The 16,812-nt window shown below is 42.3% G+C and overlaps 1 protein-coding gene across 1 annotated transcript in view; it reads left to right on the top strand.

Moving 5' to 3' along the window:
- foxo3b (forkhead box O3b) overlaps positions 1 to 16,212 on the top strand; it is a 42,019-nt gene extending 25,807 nt beyond the window's left edge. The window contains exons 3-4 of the mRNA XM_069721677.1: positions 10,318 to 11,775; positions 12,709 to 16,212. Of these exons, the coding sequence (XP_069577778.1) occupies positions 10,318 to 11,757 (1,440 nt within the window). The 3' untranslated portion in view covers positions 11,758 to 11,775; positions 12,709 to 16,212. The remainder of the gene's footprint in view (positions 1 to 10,317; positions 11,776 to 12,708) is intronic.
- The last annotated feature ends 600 nt before the right edge of the window (positions 16,213 to 16,812 follow it).

Genomic DNA, 16,812 nt, shown 5'->3' with positions numbered 1-16,812 from the left:
TGATCTCCATGGATTTTTTTTTTTTTTACCCTTTTCTTTCCCTTCCACAGAGTTGCAAACTGGGAAATGAACTTTTGAAGGTTTCAGTGTCTCAGCAAGACTTCTCTGAAAAGCATTGCTGAATGATTTATCTACCACTGATAAAGCATTAGTTACCCTCCCTAAACCTTTTACAAATTCCACTTTACTGGAGAGTAACACTTTGTTTTGGGCGTTTGCTTAGCACATTACGGGCCTATATACATATATATATATATATATATATATATATTAGCATATACTGCAGTACTCATGAGCCTCAGTGGCTCATTAGAGAGAATATTCAGTATGTACAGGGAGTCAGGAATAAAACATCACAGTGACAGAATCCAAATGTAAAGTAATGAAACTAGTCATTTATACTATCCCGGCTGTGGATCTTTAAATTGACAATCGGCCCACATCTCGGATCTATTCAGCAATGTAAATCATTCTGAGAGAGCTTACCCGACTGGGGAATATTTCCACTGGTTGAAGAAACGACAAAGTAATCAGAGCGTTGTAGTCAGGAGGACGAATGGAGTCGTCTTCTGACCAAACTAGCCAGTTACCTACAGCAGCTCATAGACAAAAGGGATGAGGTCGACACGTGGCCGTACAGAAATAACAACTCTTACACCAACACATTTCTTTAATCAAAGTGAAAAATGTTAAAGTAACCATTCCTGGCAACTGACAAGAAATCAGCAAGTTAAATGAAGATGAATTCAGTCTGATTTAAGCGGAGTGATTTGTTGTTTCTCGTGCGGCTTGTGTGGATAAGTTGTCTCCTGAAAATGTAATCGTTAAACCAGAGTTCTTTCACCACAGTTTCTCAGAGAAGTGTTCACAGCTTGTAAGCCTTCCTGCTGCCAGTCACCTGACGTTGTGTATGCAGAAAAAGAACAGGACTTTTACTTTCAAACCCCCGCATGCCAAAAATAAATCTTCCCACTTAGCTCCTCCATTGTCCTTGAAATATGTCTGAGGGGTGAAGTATGGATGTCGGGCTCATTTCCCAAATGTATTCCTTGTTACCTGCACCATATTTTCCCCACAGGAATACCAACATTCCCCTTCCTGATCATTATGAATGATTCTGCCCTTCCCCCCGTCCCCCCTTCGCCCTCCACTCCTCAGCGCTAGTTGTATCGCACAGAGATGTAATTAATCATGCGGACACCCTGCTAGTCTTAATACTAAGGGTGCCCTCTTTTCCTCTACTCTTTATCTAACTCTGTCGCCCTCAATCTCTCTCGGTGTCTCTCAATCTCTATCTCTTTCTCACGCACACATACTTGCATAGCTTGAAGGTCTTATTAATCACCTGTTGGCGTAGAAATTCTCTCCAATGCATACTAGTATGTTTCTCTTTTTATCCTTTTACTTTATACACCACCACACCGCTTTTTCTTCTCTCTCTCCGTCTCTGTGTTTTTGTGTGTGCTTTACAGTGCCTCTGTCATCAGCGCGCTCATACGCCAGGATAAGTACGATAATCGTCGCCAGCAGACTTACCCTCTGGTCTCTCTCTATTTTTAGATGTCAGATGGTGAAATAGTTCAAGTTCTTAAAAAGGGCAGGCTGCAAGTCACTACGGCATCATCACAAAGCCTGGGCACAGGATGTGTCAATCCAGCGCCCTCAGAAAAACCCAAACAGCGTTCAGTTCACACAGCAATTATATTATTTTAAATCCACCAGCACTTTTTCACCAAATATATTAGGAGCATGTTCCCACTTGTTGCAGAGAGCTCGTCTTTCCTTCTAGAAAAACCGTAGGTGCATTTTTGTTTTAAATTGAAAGATTTTGAGCTAAACTTGACAAAAAAGCCCATGTTCACAATATATACCATGAAAAACTTGAGATTTGTCTACCAGTGTGACACTTTGCCATAATATCTATGGTAAGCAAACTGTTCTTTGAACGTGTCTGGTTGTTCCATTGGGACATAAATGAAAATGTGTGAAAAAGCTCCTCTATTTCAGTACAAGTCTGGGCTATTTTTGCCAGTTTTATTGTATTTACGTTGTAGTTTCAGATCATTTGAGCTGTAAATAAAGGAGGTCTCTTTTGCATGATTGTTTTGCTGTGATTAATTTATTAGTAGTTTAATATTATTAGTAATTTGACCCACCCATGTGAACGTTTATCAGCACATTTAGGTGTGGCACAGCTTGAATTCTTTAAAAACTAAATTACACAAAGATGAGAAAATGACTTTTGAGTTTGGATGCGTTCAGTTCTCGAGTCTCTTGCGAGTCTGCTTGCCTTCAGCCCGTGTCTGAATAAATCGTCTTTGTTTTCAGTGAGATGTTTCTGTTGTCAATGTGTACAGTGTGTGTGTGTGTGTGTGTGTGTGTGTGTGTGTGTGTGTGTGTGTGTGTGTGTGTGTGTGTGTGTGTGTGTGTGTGTGTGTGTGTGTGTGTGTGTGTGTGTGTGTGTGTGTGCCTGCGCATGTTCTTGGCAGGCGCAGTTGCTCCGTAGCTTAAGGACGGCATGTCCTGGAACTCGAGTTGATAAAACCCAGCAGGGATGTCCTGTGTTGTCCGAAAGCAAAGACCACATGTTCTGTGCTATAATGAACTGCATGTTGGTGAACATACAGAAACCACCTAGGCCTCATTGGCTTATAAGTGTTTTAGGTGGACGACAGAAAGTAGACTTTCTTTTCTTTTTTTTTTCTAGATTCCAAATCGTTCAAATATCTGGTGACAGATTTCCCTGCAACTTCTATCATTCTCATCCACCACTGTGACCATGAGCCACGTGCTCAGGAGGAACTAAGGTTACTGTTCAGCAATCAACAAAACACACTGACCTGATGGAGGCTTACCAGGGTAACATGACTAACCATGTCTTTGCACTATCCTCCGCTGATTGGCTGTTTGAGGTGGGATGGGTCGGCCGACTCCCCCACCTCAGCCTGACTGATTGGAGGAACTGTAAGTGTAAACAAGGAGCTCTTTGAGCATGTGGCCTTATACAACAGGGGGCAGACTAGATGCAGACAAAGAAAGAGAGAAGAGAGAGCGAGGAAGACAAATGGGAAAGATAGAGAAAGAGAGCTAGAGATTGACATTGCAGTAGTTAGGCCTCTGTGATGACAAGACCAGGCCTGTTCATGATTGAACAAGGTCACAATTCTTGGAAAGCAGCATGTGTGTGCATGTTTGTGTGTTTACTGTAACTGCAATTTAATTCAATGAGGATCTTATACATATGGGATAGGATCTATTGCATATTCATGTTCACATATTATTGGTGTCATCAAGGTATTATAGATTAGATATGAGAAAAAAAAAAAAAAAATTGTTATTGATCCAACATATAAGTGTCTGACTTTGTGCGTCTGTGCTCCCATGAAGACCTTTGATATGTTCACAAAAATGTAGCAACAGAAATATAAGCATAATAAAGTGTAACAGAAGTCCTTCTGCCAAGCTCCATATCCCTATACAACACAACACAACACAACACACACACACACACACACACACACACACACACACACACACACACACACACACACACACACACACACACACACACACACACACACACACACACAGGCTGAGAGACACCCAGCCGCTGGCAGGGAAACGCACATATGATGGAAGAGAATGGAATGTTCTGTCTGCAGTCCAGAGCTCAGGGCAGCTGGAACCTGGACCAAGTGTGTGTGTGTGTGTGTGTGTGTGTGTGTGTGTGTGTGTGTGTGTGTGTGTGTGTGTGTGTGTGTGTGTGTGTGTGTGTGTGTGTGTGTGTGTGTGTGTGTGTGTGTGTGTTTTTGTGTAGGGTGACAGTATAAATAATCTCGGCGGTGTTAGCACAGACCAGCCGGGTGGTTTATTTATAAACCGCCTCATACGTGTCAAAGACCTGCGTGTCGTCTGCACCTCGCTCACTGCACTTTCACTGCTCTTCTCTGCGACATTAACAAGCACAGATGATCATCTCTGCATCTATGTTATGTATTTGTGAGACCATAAATAAAGGGGCAGCATTGATACGACAGCTAAATATTAAATCTACTTGGGAAATTCTCTTAAAAAGTCCATCTTCAGCATTGTGTGTATTTATTCCAAATACAGAGTAGTTACATATCTTTTTATACATTATCGACCAGCAAATATTCTTCGTAAAAGTTATTTTTTAACATTAGGAGCATTTTAAAAGTCTACATGATTGCAAGTTCAATAAATGTCTATAGTGTTATTGCCCATTATTCTAAAGCAAGAATTTCACTAAAAGTCTAAGAAAATGCAGCTAACAACACAGTTGACTTGTTTTAATAAATAATACTTTATAATAATGCTTTAGAAAAAAATAAAGTTTTGTTCTTCACAGCCCTTGCCTGTTAAGAGCTTCACTTATCTACAATGTTACAACTATTTATTTTTTGACTGAATGTTTTCCCATACAAATACTTTACATTTTATAGCTATCATTTCTCTGTCATTTATTTGCCAAAACGCGACCTGTCTTACCAAAATTAGTCTTCCTTCCATTTCCTAAAGATGTAAAACTTCAAGAAAAGACAAGCAGACAGTCATTAGTCAGTTCTTCATCTTAAATGGAAACCAATGTTGTGCTCGTTGTTGTGCGCCAGCAGCCACAGCCACTGTTGACTCCGATTAGTGCTCGTTTACAGAATGACTGATAAAGTGTGGTAATGTTTGGTCAGGAATCTCTCTCACACAGACACACACACATCCAGTGTGTGTCAGAGAGGGTTAAGTACACCAGAGGTGTGAGGCTCGGGTCACAGAAGTAGAAGCAGGGTTCAAGGGGAGGAGCTCAAATGTATGACGGGAGAGCTGCAACCTCAAAGAACTTTGACCTTTGACTCGGAGCGGTCTCCTGACTCCATGACACCGGTCTCCTGACTCCATAACCCCGTAACCCTCTGACACAACTCTTTCCAGCAGCCAGATGCATGAAAAGCTGCGTGTTCCCTCCACACCTTTTTCAACGTGGGTGGTGTCCGTGTCCACCACTTGCTGTTTCTCTCAGGCACACACAGAGTGCAGGAACATGGCAAAGTGAAACTGACCCAGTTCATACATTGGAGTTCAGATATGTGCTGTAGCTGGGTGATGAAATACACATGCAACATCCTGTAGACCCTCCCTTTTCTGTACTGCCTGGCTACATAAACCAGCTTCACTCCTCCAATCACCACTGCTGGAGCTGGGACAGCTACAACCAATTAGAAAGCGCTCCATCTGAACCAATCAGAGGAATCTGCTTCTGAATTGGCTGTTCATTTCTATACATTTACAACATGCAGCATTGCTTATACGTTGGTCTAATTCTTTCAATGGACTTAATTTCTCCGTAAAATGTTTCCTTAAAAATTTCAATTTGCACACACCTTCCACACTTACATAAATGCACATTTACATAAATGTAGATCGGAGTTCACCTACACACCTTAAAAAACCAGAAGACTGAGAGAAAGGAGAGAGATTCCTAGCGTGGTTGCTGACAGTGATTAATTGTTCCCACATGTTGCTGACGGACAAAAAGGCCTCTGTGTTCCTGAGCTGGGGCTGCAGCTGGTGCGCACACACACACACACACACACACACACACACACACACACACACACACACACACACACACACACACACACACACACACACACACACACACACACACACACACACACACACACACACACACAGCTGGGGCCTGTCTCACGAAATGAAGCAAGTTCAGCTTTTTCAGGCCACTTTGAGTTAGTTGGCTTCAAAATTGTAACACCCTTGAAGCTGGAAAACCAGTCTAATGAACAGCTGACAGTTAAACCTGCAGTCTGTAGACCAGCAGGGGTGAACTCTGTTATATCCAGCCACTCTTAGAAAACATCAAACAGAAAGAGCACTTCATTTGATATCAGATAAGATGCATCAATTCAGCTTAGTGGTGCAGTGTGAACAAGCAAAGACGGAGTAAATTCAGTGAGGTTTTACACACGTCGGCACAACAATTCAAATAGTCGAAATTTAGAAAATCATAACAGAAGAGCGAGTGATGAGCCTATTGCCTTGTAGTCAGCTTTCAAAGTGAATTTGGAGGAAAACAGATGACTACATCTGTATGAAGAATAATAGTGAGGAATAAAGCAGAAACTTATATTGTGATGAATGAACCAACAGATAGGATCGTGAGATCGATCTTTTAATGGCACTCTCAGCAACAAAAGCACATTTCAAACTGTTTCTTTAAAAGAAAAACATTTGTTAGAGACCAAAACCAAGGTTAAATTCAAAGTAAGCCCACTAACCCAGCTTAATGAGACAGGGTAAATTTAAGTCTGAGGCTAATGCTGACATGAGAGAGAGGTTACGAAATAGAAAAATGGAGGGAAAGATATGCTCAAGAGAGAAAGAAAAATTAAAAATATCTCTAAACTTAGCTGGATAGAGTCAGCAGCTTCACTATCCCTGGAAGGTTTCTGCTGAGAGCTGTGTTAGTGTGAGTGTGTTAGTGTGTGTGTATGTGTGTTATTTAGCTCCCGTGGCTGCATGGTAGGAGCTATGAATCAGAGCTGCTATCTCAGTGAGCTGTTTTTTATTAATGGGCTTTGGGAATACCCCAGAGGAGCTACAGTAGTAAGCAAACCCCACTCACACTGTTGTGTGCCATGTACACACACAAACCCACACAATACATACATTCAGCAAACAAAATAGTTATGTTTTGTTATGTCACTTACGAAGGGAAGGTGTAAATGTCGGGGAGGAGATGGATTAAATTTAAAATACAAAACTTGGGATTTAAATTTCACCAAAGAAGGAAGAGTGTTTTCCTGATATTTCATGCGCACACAGCTTATGGCTATTTTTGTATTTATTTTATTTACCAGGAATTTAATGAACTCCTGGAAAGTTGAATAATATGACAGGGTGTGTCATTAAATGCAATACAAATCACGGCAGGCAGAGAGGGATATGTTGTGGTCTGCAGGAGAGGCTGAATGTCTGCGTGAAATAGTGGAGCAAAGAAAATATCAGATGGTTTAAAGGTCAGTCCACCAAAATCATAATTTATTATTTTCCATGTATTGAATCACAAGAATTTCTCCATGCTTGTACCATGGAGCTGAATAAAATTTAATTTGCGGTGCTGCAAGCTTCAAGGAATAGCATTTAAAAAATGTGTCTTTTTAGGAAATATGACGAGGAGATCATCGAATTCTCCAGAATATTGGCAGTAATCAGTACAGGGTTTCTGAGAGTATGTGGGAGGAACAACTACTACACGTATACCATACTAAATCACACACAATACTAATATGCACATCTTTCTTTCTTTCAACTTACAATCATCATTTTCTCATCCTCTTTCACACTATCACTGACTCTCACTTTGACTTGGCACCAGGTTTTCTTTTCTTGGGACCAGGTTTTCCTTTCGTTTTATCACTGTCCGTGCTTCGGTTGCAGATGTGCTGTTTCGTCTTGCGAATCCGTCACATACAGTTATGAAATATCTCACGTGACATTTGAGGGATACGAGTAGCAGCACGGAAAAGAGAAACATTAAACAAGTGGCTTTGTTGAAGGGGGTGGAGATGGGGGCGCAGGGATGAGGGATGAGGCGAGGGAGAAGGATTGATGAAGTGTCAGGCGCTGGCAGGTGAATGTTTACAGCAGCGGGAGGAAGAGACTCGCATTCCATTCATTCTTCTCTCATTCATCCCACCAAGAGTGTTATTTTTCCTTTACAAAAACGGTTTTCTGCCATTATTTACATCTTCCTGTCAGCTGGAAACATTTAGCGTGTGCGTGTGCGTGTGTGTGTGTGTGTGTGTGTGTGTGTGTGTGTGTGTGTGTGTGTGTGTGTGTGTGTGTGTGTGTGTGTGTGTGTGTGTGTGTGTGTGTGTGTGTGTGTGTGTGTTTAAAGTGTTCTGCAATAAAACAGCATTACGTCATGCCTCGAGAGATGCTGGCAGAGGATAAACACTGGTCTCTCTGGTATTTCTTTTCATCTTACCTCATTGTACAGAATACACACACACACACACACACACACACACACACACACACACACACACACACACACACACACACAAAACGGAGCAGTGCATTCACATATACACACACACACACACACACACCATTCGTGCAACTTTATATGGATTTGCTAGTGCACAGCAGTGGACACAAAAAGCATGCAGTCCTCTGGAAACAACTTTTGCATACACACACACACACACACACACACACACACACGCGCGCGCGCGGTCATAGGTTCAGTTCGGCCCTAGAGATCAAACTTTCTTGCTCTGCCAGCGGAGCATTCAGAGACGTAACTTAAACCCTCTCCGTGTACTCTCTGATTGAACTGCCTTTGACCAGAATAACAGTTCAGACCAAATTGTCTGTAAACTGTTGCCCAGGAAAGACGGGACCGCTTCATGGAAAACAATATTGCTATTCCCATAAAAACTTCAAAATGTTGCTCCTTGCTGGTTTCAACCCAGAAATCTGTTCTGTTTTAGGGTGGAAAAATATACATATGAGGAAAACAGAGAGGGAAAAATGCGTGCATGTTGTGGATGGCGGTCGGGTTGTTTATATGGGAGGATATAGCATAGCCCCAGAGTCCCTCAGGGCCCATAAGAGATATGTGTTTATGAAACAACAGAAACTGCGGAAAAGGGAGGGGGCATGGAAAGAGAAGGAGACTGAGGGAAAATAATGAATTCAACAAGGCCTTCAGCTGATTGTTGGGCACAAGAAGAGGAAGGAAAATAAAAACAAGAACGTGTAATCAATGCCAGAGGCAAGTCCAAAAGGTTAGAACCACATACATCTTCCTGAAAATAGATTTTTCTAAAGGTTTATAATTATATCACTGTGCGATGAAATTTGACATTGTGACTGTATGCACACATTATCTCAACATTTGTGTATCATCATTATGCTGCCATATAGGAACCATGAAATTATGTCTTCTTAAGTCACCAGATGGCTACAAGTGTGTATTTGTGTGGGTGTCTGTGTGTGCATGTGTGTGAAGGGGGGGTCGTCCAGATGGACATGTACATGGGTGTAATTTACAGAAGTTGAAATTTCAGGTCTTAAAGGACTGCATAGCTAGAGCTTTCATCATACAGACATCCTTTAACCTGCACTATGGCCTTTGACTCTATTTTTGTGATTTAAATATAATTCAAATAATCATCAACCAAAAAGAGCCAACCCTGCTGTCACTACCTCTAACAACTGCGACCACAAGAGTTATCACTTCAGTTATTTGTTGTTTGAACTGTGACAGGATGCTTACATTTTCCAAACAGCACTAAACTAAGTAGTCTACTGGGAGTGTCATTGAACTTTTGAGTATTTAGTCATAAACCAGAGTATTTAATACAATGACTTCATGATGGCACTAAAAGACAAGTCAGAGGATCAGCAAAGTTATTACAACAGCAACAAGTTGAATAAGTTGAAGATTACAAAAGTCAGTATGCTTGGGGACCATGAATGGGTCAAATTAATCCAATAACTGTCCAGATGTTTCAGTTGTAGACATGCCCAGAGCCACACTGCCAGTTCAGTAAAAATGTCTTCCCAGTTTTTACAGCATGAATGTAAAGTATAAACAAATGTCCTCACAAAACAAATGATAACCACACAACGCCAGCAGTGGGGCAACAAGTAATTCAACAGTGTCGTATATTGTGGTTTAGGCCTTTAATGTGTGCATACATCTCTGCTGTGACTAAAGCTCTTGATAATTAGCAGGGGCTGTCATGTGTACCAGTCCCCTCTTACAATGAGCCTTTTGGGTTCTCACAAGGAAGCAGCTCATAGTTGATCGATACACACTCGCACACAAACACGCATGATCTGACGCACAGAGGCTCTTTGTATGTGTTATTCATAATTGAGGAGACGCTTGATTATAGACCACTTTCTCTTTTATACCCACTACACAAAAGCTACAGTGGGAACAATGCAGACATCAGCGCTAAGTGCCGCTCCACGTTAATGTGAGCCTGTCTATATTTAGTGGATGAACAATCGAAACAATAGGCTTTTGGCTTTTGTTTGTGTCTCATCACCGAGAGCAACTGTTTACATTGCTGCAGAATCAGTGGTAGTGGGTGGTTTTATGGATCAGTGCACTTAATGAGAGGTATTCATTGAATGTTGTATTGGCAAAAGGAAAGAATGAATAAAACAAATCAATACTGATGACGCTTGTAGTTTGAGTAACTGTTTCAAAAGGATTTTGCACACCGCGCTCAATGCAGTGTCTTTCTCTTTCTTTTGTTACAGAACTCCATCCGGCACAACCTTTCCCTCCACAGTCGTTTCATCCGTGTCCAGAACGAGGGAACAGGAAAGAGTTCCTGGTGGATGATCAATCCAGAGGGAGGAAAGGGGGGCAAGGCTCCACGGCGCCGAGCAGTCTCTATGGACAACAGCAACAAGTACACCAAGTCCGCCCGTGGCCGCGCTGCCAAGAAGAAGGCTGCCCTGCAGGCTGCAGCTGCTGCAGCCGGTGAGGGTGGTGGAGACAGTCCTTCAGGTCTGTCCAAGTGGCCTGGAAGCCCAACGTCACGCAGCAGCGAGGAGCTGGATGCCTGGACAGACTTCCGCTCTCGCACTAACTCCAACGCCAGCACATTGAGTGGCCGTCTCTCACCCATTCTAGCTAACCCCGAGCTGGACGAGGTGCCTGATGATGAGCCTCCTCTCTCGCCGATGCTCTACTCCAGCCCTGGCAGAGCGCTGTCTCCTGGGAACGCCACGACCAACGGGAAGGCTGTGCCGACCGAGCTACCCCGCCTGGCAGACCTGGCAGGTACAATGAACCTTAATGATGGACTCACAGATGACCTGATGGATGAGTTGCTAGATAACATCAACCTGGTGCCAACCACTTCCAGCCAGACTGCACCTAATGGTTCCTCGGGGTTCAGTTTTGGGTCCAAACCCAATGGGATAGGATCACCTCCCTCAACTTCCTCTCCATCCTCCAACTCCTCTTCCAACGGTGGAGGTAATAGCTACAGTAACTCCATCTTCGGCCCTCACACAACGGGCTCCTCTCTGCGTCCGTCCCCCATGCAGACCATCCAGGAGAACAAGCAAACGTCCTTCTCCAGCATCAGCATGTCTCGCTTTGGCAGCCAGACACTACAAGACCTGCTCAACTCTGACAGTCACAACCACAGTGATGTCATGATGACTCAGTCTGACCCGCTGATGTCTCAGGCTAGCGCAGCTGCTGTCATTTCACAGAACTCCCGCCGTGGCCTCATGCTCCGCAATGATCCCGTAATGACCTTTGGGACCACCGGAGGACTTCAGGGCAGCCAACGGGAGATGCTTCAAAGTAACAACCACAACCAGAGCTCCCTGAGGTCTTCTTTAAATCTAGCCAACGAGGCTAACGCTCTGGCTAATGCCAAACAGCAGATTCTGCTCTCACCCTTGGGAGGAAATGGGTCTTCCTCCATGCAGATCGACACCTCAATCTTCCTGAATGGAACAGTAAGCAGCAGTGGAGGGATCTGTCAGGATTGTTTCCCAACAGATCTGGACCTGGACATCTTCAATGGCAGCCTGGAGTGTGACATGGACTCCATTATCAGGAATGAGCTCATGGATGCAGATGGCCTGGATTTTAACTTTGACTCTCTGGCCAACATGAATGGAGTCGGCAACTTCACAAGCACCAAGCAGACCTCTCAGAGCTGGGTACCCGGCTGAGAGGTAGGAGCAGCGCAGGTGTGTATGTTTTAGTGTTGTTTGCATGACCCTATTCAGATGTATGAAGTGGGAATGCACTGATCCAACAAAGTCAGGTACTCGTGCCCCCTTTTTTTTTTTTTTCCAAAATGGTGACTCTGTAAAGTTCTCTGTGAAGGACTGCGATATTTTCAGATATGAAGCGACAAATCACTGCTTAATAGTAAGTGGAAACTCCAACAATGTTTTCTAGGCTTATGAAAATCTATCTGTATGGTTTATAAAAAATAAAAAAAACATGTTGGAGTGAATCAACTTTATAACTAACTTGTAATAACAAGACCAACTCAATTTGCACGATGTTTTCAGTAAGTCCATCCTCATTTCCTGGGCCGTATCTTTTAGCTAATTGTGTTACACCTGTAATAAGAAGTATTCTGCTGTGTTTCGGGGAAAAGTGCTGAAAAACTTTTCATCTCCTGTTGAAAAAGGAATCAATGGAGTAAATCTTTGAAAATGTTTGTTCGGTGTGTCAGCACTTCCAGTTCCATCGTAAAGGTCAATTGTCACTGCATGAATATCTGGGTCTGGGCATGCTCCATTGGGGATTGTTTCCAGTCATTGCATCATATTGGGCATAGACCTTAGGGTTAATTTTGAAACTATTTGAGCCACCTTTAACCCTTCCACTGCCACCATTGGTAGAACAACTTCAACATTATCGCACTTTGCCAAACCAAAAGATCACTGATTGGTTTGCCCGTCACAGTGGCTGAGCAAACCTTAATGCAAATGGGGTTTCCAGACTATAATCACAGAAAAGACTAAAGGTTTGAGTAATAGTCGCACTGAGCTAAGCTAACCGATCAGCACATCTTTAGTTGGACTGTAGACCAAGACTAAAAAAGTTTTTTATGGTTTAAAGCATAGAGCAAATACTCAAACATAATCATATATGCTTTATCTCTCCAGGTCTGAACTGTGTGGTGCAAGAGAAGATCAGACAAACACCATCCTTTTTGCCAAACCTGCCATCAGCACAATGTAAAATATAAACCCTGTGTTTACAGAAGACTTCCTCTTTGAGAGCTTTACCTTTCTCTCCCACACTGGTGAACCGTGAACGATCCGACAGACACGAGAGATGCTGCACATCAGCCCTCAAAGCCTCCTGTGAAACAACAACAACAACAACAAAAAGAAAGCAAACAACCACAACAAACTCACAAATCTTAGAATTATGCAATTTTCCTTTGACACCTAGTCTGCTGATATCAAAGAGACACTGCTTATCAGAAGGGGTTTCAGGTGGAATAAAAGGACGACACATCAAGCAAAGAAGGAAGGAGTGCACGGTGCAGTTGTTCCCATTGAAGGCTAAAAAAAAAAAAGACAGAAGTGTAAAGTGAAAAAATCAAGAAGTAATGTGGTGTAAATCTGATCTAGTGGTTTCCTGGGACGTATTATGTTGAAAAAAAAAGAAAAAAAAGAATCCCCTCTGTTCTTAGAAATTTTAAATGTTCCGTGTTTGTTTCTTGGATTTTCTGTTTTCGTTTCTGGATCATAACATGTCCGTACAAAAAGAATTGGTGTATTGGTGAAATGAAGAGATGGTAACGGAGTGTCTTACTCATTGAGCAGCCACGCATACAGTACATGCAAACACACATTCAGACCAAGTTGTCACTTTGCCCCAGTTTGCAAAATCTCAGACACTTTAGAAGTTAAAATTCCTCAATTTCATGCCATGCACTTGCTATTTTTGTTATTATTAATTGCTTGAATTGAAATTAACTGCAGCATACTGAGGGTTATATTACAATTAGCCGAATACTAGAACATATGTTTTATCCTTGTGTATATCAAACTGTAAAAAAAAATGAGAAAAGAAGAAAATCTCTGTCATGGATTTTTGTACAGTGGAGGGCAGCGGAAAGTTAAAGAAGTGGGAAAAGATCTTGTCTGTCTTTTCTTAGTTTCGGGTGAGTTCTGTTGAGGTCGTTATCACAGCATATGATGTAGCCAAAATGAATACCTGTGTCCTAGGGTTGTGAACATTTCCACACCATAACAGGTGCTATATATAAACAGTGTTGAATCCTGTCCTGAGAGCAAAGCCGTGCATTTTGTTTGTTCCGTTTTCTTTTTTTCTATGTTTTTACCCAAGACCTGCAGAAGCCCAGCGCTGCGGCCACTTGTAGCACGGCGAGGTTGAAGACGGCAGGGGGAGCAGGGTTTTTTTAGGCTCATTCCTCTAGAAGCCATTTGTTTCTTGAGTAAAACAATAAGCTATCTGTGTATATTGCCAAATTACTTGAAACAAACAGTAGGATATGCTGGCAGCCAAATCGCAGCACACACACGCACACACTCGTACAGTATGTTACACACACAGATAGGAAAAAAAAAATATTAGCAGGGATCTGTGTTGAGCTCTGCTGTTTTCTTAACATGAGTTTGTGGGGCTTGTTATGCATATACAGAATCACTCAGGGGGGGAAAAGGGAGGCTTCCCGTTTAAGTAACATCAAGTCACATTAAAATGGTATTTTAGCATTTCTCGATTAAAAAAAAAAAAAAAAAATCACAAAAAAACACACAAAAAAACCCAACATAATGCTTTGTGTTTGTGAACTTGTAATCTGTGAACTTTTGGCCGTCGAGATGAAGAGGAGGAAGGAACATAAACGTCAGGATTATTACTTCACGCAGTCTGTTATTTTTGGTTTTGCCATCATACAACTTTTTTTTCTCCTCTTGTTGGACTCGTCTCACACACACACACACACACACACACACACACACACACACACACACACACACACACACACACACACACACACACACACACACACACACACACACACAGTCATGGACACGCCTGGTGCTCCTGCAGGTGACTTCCTGTATCTCCTGAGTACATGTTAATGTGCATATGTGTTTATCTATGGAGTTCATTTCAGTTGAATTTATCTCACGAGGATGTGTAATCCCTCACGGTGCATACAGCACAGCTGACTGTATGCATGTATGTATTTATGCATTATGAATTGTGTGAAATGCATATATACTCGCTGTATGTCCTTTATATACTCATGTAGTACTTGACCCTTGGATTTTGTGATACCTCTGAAGTTGAAGAAATATTGAACAACGTTTTGTGCCAGGTAGGAGGGAACACTGTTACCAGCAATTTAATGTTGAACCAGATTTTGAAAATGGTGGCGAGCACCATTGTTGTAGCATCTGGAGACCCTGGTACCCCTTCTCTGTTTGGGGTAGTGACATGAAGTGGATTCCCTGCTGTGTATAATAGTGTACAGATTTGTGTATATCACTTTGAGGCCAAGGCAGAGGAGTGGTGTGCATGGTTGCTAGAATGATCTACCGTGCTATCTGAGGTTTAGTGCATGAGCTAGCTGTACCCCCATCGACCTTTCCAGTGGTGCCGTCCCTCCACAGAAATTGTAATACAGAGAGGAAACCCTGCGTTTTTAAGCACTCAAATACACACTCCGGTCCCATTTTTTTACAAATCAGGGCTTACAGAGGAGCATTTGCACTATCCTCTCACATCAATGGGTTTATTAGTACGAGTGTGTGTTCATTGACGTAAGGGAGAGCCTCCTTAACGGACGTTCCTGTGCTTCACACTTGATTTATTCCAAGTGGAGTCGGTTCATGTCCCAGTGCTATCAGTGAGCCGTTGGTTATAACTTCGACGTGGTTGAAGTGTCACCTGACAACGAGCTGGACCTTGTTACATCAAAAAATTTCCAGAACACTTATCCATCATTTTCTTTTGACAGAGGGAATCCTGAGCCATCACCTGAACTGCTAAGCATTTGAATTCATCTACAGTGACTGTACAAAATATTGCTTTACTTAACCTGTGAAGAAGACTGACGAGGTGAATCCAGGGAACGTAGTAATCCTGTCTTTTTAAAGAGAGATTATTGATCCCTGATAAACTGCAAATCTTGATCGCAGAAGGGTGTTCCTAACATTTTGTACATTCAGTGTAAAATGTCTTGGCTCTTTGAGGCAGATGGTTTACACTTAGTCATAGTGGAGCCAGCCTTCCACACAACCACTCAGTAGACAGATGATCTCCTTTCATGTCTGACACACACACACACGCACACACGCACACGCAGCACAACACATGCTGATTTAAAGCTAAGAAAATACACAAATAAAAGATAGAGACATACCACTAGATACCTTAATCACCTCTTGGACGTTTCCTTTTTATTATCTTCTCTTGAATCCTTCCATCCTTGTTAAGAAGCCCAGGCCAGCTCCCCTTCATACGCCCTCTGAACTTTTCCCTTTGAACTTTGCCCTTTATTAATCTTGCTTCTACTCGACTTGATGTTAGTGGGTATTTTTCCTGTGTATTCCATTTTGAATTGTAATCTAGTTTGTATAAGAAATGGTGCGCATGTAAATAAAGCTTGGTGAGGCTCCACACTCTTTCGGTGTCCTTGTCTTAACTTATTTTTTTTAAAGTCTTACAAAAACATCCATTTTACAAGTGCTGTGGAAGAGCAAATGTGCTTTTAGCAGCCAATGATAGGAGTTTTCAGCCCAGCAAGGAAAATGTCATAGCTCTTGCTTGCCTTACATGTGCTGTTAATTCTCAAGCATGTGCGCGTGTGTTGGAGCACTTGTGCATGAACAAATTTAACCTCGCACTCCCTGCAGCCAATAAATCTCTTCCTCATGTCAGTCTGTGGGGATCTAAACAGCAAAACAACTCCATGTTCTACTCAAGTTCTTGGAAGTCCTATTGCGCAATGTTTGTTTGGTGTAAGGCTGCATTAAACGAGAGCAGACGTACAGCAATCCTCTGATACCTGACACTGGGCTGGGTACTTTTCCTCCGTTGTTGCGAAATATAAAGAGAGAGGGAGAGTTGTGCGACTAAAATCTTCCCCTTCAGGCCTCTCCATCAGATATTAACACAGGTTCAACACTTTGTTGACGTCTTGCTTTCTCTCAGAACAGCCAATAGGCCACATTTCTCCACCGTCAAGGGTCAAGCCTGTTATCATAAACAGATAATTTCACATT

The sequence above is a fragment of the Brachyistius frenatus genome, unplaced genomic scaffold (assembly GCF_029030835.1).
Source record: "Brachyistius frenatus isolate BFR_SWC_R1_liver_20210118 unplaced genomic scaffold, ASM2903083v1 Contig_270, whole genome shotgun sequence".
NCBI lineage: Eukaryota > Metazoa > Chordata > Actinopteri > Embiotocidae > Brachyistius > Brachyistius frenatus.
Note: the sequence above shows the minus strand (reverse complement) of the source record. Positions and strands in the feature narration are given on the sequence as shown.